At 47.8% G+C, this 5,143-nt stretch overlaps 1 protein-coding gene across 1 annotated transcript in view; it reads right to left on the bottom strand.

Annotated features, from left to right (window-relative positions):
• Nucleotides 1–212: 212 nt before the first annotated feature.
• EXD3 (exonuclease 3'-5' domain containing 3) overlaps nucleotides 213–5,143 on the bottom strand; it is a gene marked incomplete at both ends in the record, with an annotated part of 51,254 nt that continues 46,323 nt past the window's right edge. The window contains 2 exons of the mRNA XM_008948652.1: nucleotides 213–344; nucleotides 2,039–2,092. Coding sequence (XP_008946900.1) covers nucleotides 213–344; nucleotides 2,039–2,092 — 186 coding nt within the window. The remainder of the gene's footprint in view (nucleotides 345–2,038; nucleotides 2,093–5,143) is intronic.

Raw genomic sequence — 5,143 nt, 5'->3', positions numbered from 1 at the left:
GCGGTGCCTCCGCTCTTCTGCCTTAGTCATCGACACCTCTGACAGATGTTAGCCCCCTCACAGCTCCTCAAGCTTTGCCAGAGTTCAAGGAAAACCCTCACAAACCAGGCAGAAGGCCCTGAGTGCAGGACCCAGAGAGCTGAAGCAGCGCCTGGCGCGCGCGGAGCGTGAGCGAGCCCGAGCTCGGCTCAGCCAAGCTGCCCGTGCCCTACCTGGCAGCGGCTGAAGATGTCTGCCAGGGACACCTGGACGTTGAAGTGCTTCAGAACCTGCAGGGCCTGTTCCTTCGCCTTCTCTGAGCAGTTCACAGAGAAACACCTTCCTTCTGCTACCTGGGACTGCAGCTTCAAAAGACAAGTCAGAAACCAAGAAGATGTTAAAAGAGGCACCCCATGCATGAGGAGCCATAGGGGTTTTGCTAATACATTGGGTTTGGTTTTAATTACACATAATCCTTGGAGTTAGTGTATGTTTACAGTCTAAATTTTGATCTAGCAAGCACATTTGGTAATTTAACACTTAGCCACTGCTGCAAGAGCTCTGAGACTACAGAAGCACTGCAGCATCTCCATCTATATGACATGTGACTGCCCAATTCCCCTTCTGCTTGTAATTTGGTGATGCTGACAGGAGTAGCAAGAGGAAACTGAGTTTAACTGCAGCTTTCACACAAACCCTGGGCAGATCACTCAGTGTGCAAAAGCACCATGATGGAGACAATGTCCAGTTTTCCCACTTTGTGTTTCACCTGGAGTTCACTGGCAGCCCACGAATTCGAAGTGGTTGATGTGGGCAGTCCCTCCATGTTTGTCCCACATGTAGCAGGGCAGTTTGTGTCTGGGAGCAAGCACTGGGAAGTTCCAGGCACATCTCGACAGACACGATGAGTGCTCACGGTGAGGTGGGATCAGCTCCACCCCAGGACAGCAGCCAGGCAGAGCCATCCTGCCCTCGCACAGGGCACACAAAGGCCAAGGAGCAAAGGGAAGGAGACGTTTCCCAGGACACTGTCGTGCACCAGGGAGCAGTTATTTTCCTTTTGCAATTCCTACACGGTACTTTGAAGTTAAAGCTTTGCCAAATAAGATCATCCTGGATGCTGAATTACCTATTACATCAGCTGAAGGTTCAAGGAACCACAGTCTGGATAAGGAACCTGTAGCCTGGCATGGCTGCACTTGCTTCACAGTGTCTCACCGTGAGGGGAGTTTTCTTCAATGCTTGGCTCTTAGATAGGAAATTAGCAACCTACATTCTGCAAATACTCCAACTGGCTACATGAGTAGATGGAAGATTTTATATGGATAGCTGTTAAACAAAGAACTCCTGCACTCTGGCTCATGTATGTAACCCAGAAGAGTTTCACTCTTCCAAATGAATGTTTGGACAGTAACAAAGTGCAAAGAACCTGTAGCAGACAACACTGCAACCACTGATTGACAGGTTCAGCTTATTGCCACCAGGTTTCAAAGTATGTCTTGTGAAGGGCTCTAAACATCTGGTGCTAGGAGTAGAGTTAGGTTTTGCTTTGGGTTTTTTTGTGTATCTACAGGAACACAAACCCTCTACAGCTTCTACTGGGACCCATGCTTGGTGGCTCCCATTCTCTCCATGCCTGAAGAAATGTCTTTAAGTGTTGAAACTATGTCGGTATGGAGCCAGTCAGTAAACAAGAATCTTTGTGATAAAAAGCATGGGAATGGAGCTGCCTTTCACCTGCCAGTGAGGCCAAACAGAAACACTTTGTTCTGGATTGCTTGGCTGGATTTCCACCCTGCACCCCCAGTGGAGAGCAATCGCTCTCCCCGCTGATGCAGCACCGAGTATAAAATATTTCACCTCAAGCTTTGGACATTCAGAACAGCAAACCTCTCAAGACCACTAATGTATTTTTTAGTAAAAAAAAAACAAAACAAAACATGAAAAAGCCAAGCCAGCTGTTGCATTCACATCTGACTTTTCCTCTTCTCTACACTGTACATCCCAGACCACGCAATGATACAATGGAAGAAAAATGCCAGAAGCTCTGAACACTTACAGTCTGATATGGGAGTCCAGAGGTTAAAATGACTCTTCCTTCCTGTCGGGCAATCTGGAATAAACAGCAAAAATCATAATGACCATGAGCTGAAGTCACACGAGTTTCAAGCTTTCCTTTCAGCCAAGGCAGAGGGAACATAAACTGGCAATGCCAAGCCTTCCTCTCTGGTGTCGACACACTCTAGGCCAAGACCCGCTGGGCCTGACTCAACAATATGCTCTCGACAGCAAGAGCAGCTCAAGCTATCACTCTCTTACTTTGCTGTCTCCCAGCCAACACCCATCTCACCTCAGATGTGCTGGAGCAAGCCACTTGTGCATCTGCACTGCAGGTGGCTCAGGGAATCAACCCACCTTGAAATAATCCTACCAAAAAGCCTTCTACCTTTTTTTTTTTTTCCCCCTCCTTAACTCAGACTATTCTTATTTCCCCAGTCTGGTTCAGAAAGAAGCAAGAAGTTTGGCTTGCACAGCAATGCACAGGGGAGAAAAATAACCTAAGCAGGTAATTCCAGCCAAAGAAGGTACCATTAAATGTGTCTGCAAACCTCACAGGCATTAACAGAACGACGCTCACTCCACTCCTCAAAGATAAGATGGTGTTACTCTCCCAGCAGCCCACGAGCAGACACACAGAAATCACACACCCTTTCCAGGCTGCAAAGAACATCTCCACCAGAGTTTATCACCTCCTGACATGCAGTCCTGTGCTCTTATCAGAGGTCCTGTCCTTCCAGGGAAAGGTCTGAGCTGAATTATCAGGGGACCTGTTACCCACACTTCTGACCTCCGCAATAGAGCGAGAGACACTTTCAAATGGTTTGGTGCCAAAAGGTGATACTAAATCTGGAACTGCAATTTTTCACGAGGATGAAAGTGGGACTGATCTTTGGATGATTAAATGACATCCCTTCCTCCCATCCCTTCACCCCTCCTGTGGGAGGGGGACAGTTTCACAGCCTAACGATAGCAGGATCCCACACGAACCAGCACTTCAGCTCTGCTGGTGCTGACAAGAGGTTCACACCTCGAGGTAAGCACCAGGTTATTTCTCTTCTCTGGCCTGTATTCTGCTGGAAGCCCCTCACATTTTTCACTGGTTCCAGATTCCAGTCATGCAGGTCTCTCTCCTGGATCAGAGTTTCAAAAGCTCTCTCTGGATCCCTCTTTAGCCCTGGCAAGAGGACCCATCTGGGATCAGAGTCCTGCTGCACTTCCCACACAGTCTGACACCACCAGGCACAGCCAGGGAACACCAAAAAAAACACAAAACAAGATTTTTCAACTCTGTCTCAGCTATTCTCTTAAGACCCACCGGACCTATGGCAACATGAAACAAGAGGGAGAAGGCTCTGAAGGTAGAGCATGACTCCATGCAGTCAACCCAGAAACTATTTTTTTCCTATCTTGACCTTTCAGGTAGCCACGTCCCTCCCTTTTCTGTGAAGTCACTCTTTGGCTGCTAGTTTTGCACTGAGAAAGCAATTGGCAACAACTTCTAAAGCATCTTCCTACAGGCAAAATGACTGGGTTTCTTTCAAACTCAACCCTCTCTCTCAATAAAGGAAAAAAATCTCCAAGAACAGGAATCTTGAAGTGGCAGCACAGACATCCCATGCTGGATGCAATCTTACTACATGCAGTTTGGGTTACTGAACAGCTCTGCCAAGAAACCACCCTCATGGCACGTTAGCCAGAGAAGTCCAGTAAGGCCCCAGCAAAAGTTCACCACAGTGATTTGCTGACAAGGGAAGAGAGACGTGAAATTCCTTTAGACCCATGTGTGCTTCAGGGTAAGTCTGAGGATTTCACAGCTGGAACACTCCATTCTGACTTCCTGCATCCAGGGTTAATTAGTTCAAGCTTGATAAATCCCCTTATCTAAATGGCTCTGCAGAGACAGGCAAAGAACATCAAATAAAAAGGAGAAAAGCAATAACTCTTCCAGCATGTTTTTCCGCCTCTGGAACAACGACTGGGAGAAGCATGCAGAGCCAGAAAAGCCATGTGACAGCTCCCATCTGACTGCAACCACAGAGGACACATGCTGGAGAAAAGGGCACAATTCCTTCTTTTCCTCTGCAAGGAGTAACAGAGTAACAGCAGGCAGTGCTGGGACCTTCAGGAGATGTGTCCCCAGAGATGAAAAGAAAAGGAGAAGAACCACCAGAGTATCGTGCTGGGGTGGGTGTCAGGGGCCCAAGCTCCACCCCAACTGCTGCAGAGAGGGCATTGCACTCAGTTTCACAATGTGTTAAAAGATAACATCAGCTTCCTCTGGAAAAGGCTTGGACCTTCTGGACTGAAAGCACTCCCTAAGAACTTCTGTTACTATTTAGCCCTTAACGTGCCCGTCTGTGCAGCCAATTTCCATCTTGCAGAGATGAATGAACTCAAATGAAATACTACAGAAGAGACCTGGAAGGGCAACAACTGATGAGAGAGGGCAGAGAAAGACCCAATGTTTCAAAGCCAACACCAGTGGCAGAGAGATTTTTGACAACCTGAAGGATCTTGAATTAAGGCCAAAGAAGGTTTTGAGAAACAGCTGCACAAGGCTGTAGATTTGTAATTTAAAATTTGCCCAGCCTGTGCATGACGTGTTGGGCAATGCCACATGGCCTCCATGAGGCAAACTGCAGTGATCCCTTTGCAAGACAGCAGTGCAGGGAAAGCTGTGACCCCCTTGCAGTGGCAGAGGTGAAGCAGTGACCCTGAGCCTAGGCCAGCAAGGTCCCAGTTCAGACCAAAAGAGCAGACAGAAAGCATCTGCTCCAGGACGTGTGCTGCTGAAGCACACAGACAAGGATCTACTAGAGCAGTGGATCACAAACCTCTGTCCAGCCCTGAAGCCCTGTACCTCTTACCTCAGGCTCTTTTAAAATAGACATTAAACCAAGAGCTTCATAGCTATGAACACAGTGCAGTCCCACAGCACGCTTGCTGCACGGCTGCTCTTCCAACCCTGGACCCTTCAGCACTCCTGAAACCCATAAACTGTACAGGGTTATTGCATGGTTTCATAATGTGGTCTTCAGCACCACACCAAAACCATTGACCCAATTTTGTTTCTTAACATAGACCCATTTGTAACAAGGTCTCC

Source organism: Merops nubicus, unplaced genomic scaffold (genome assembly GCF_000691845.1).
Source record: "Merops nubicus isolate BGI_N331 unplaced genomic scaffold, ASM69184v1 scaffold17461, whole genome shotgun sequence".
Taxonomy (NCBI): Eukaryota; Metazoa; Chordata; class Aves; order Coraciiformes; family Meropidae; genus Merops; species Merops nubicus.
This window is presented reverse-complemented; position numbering and strand designations above follow the sequence as displayed.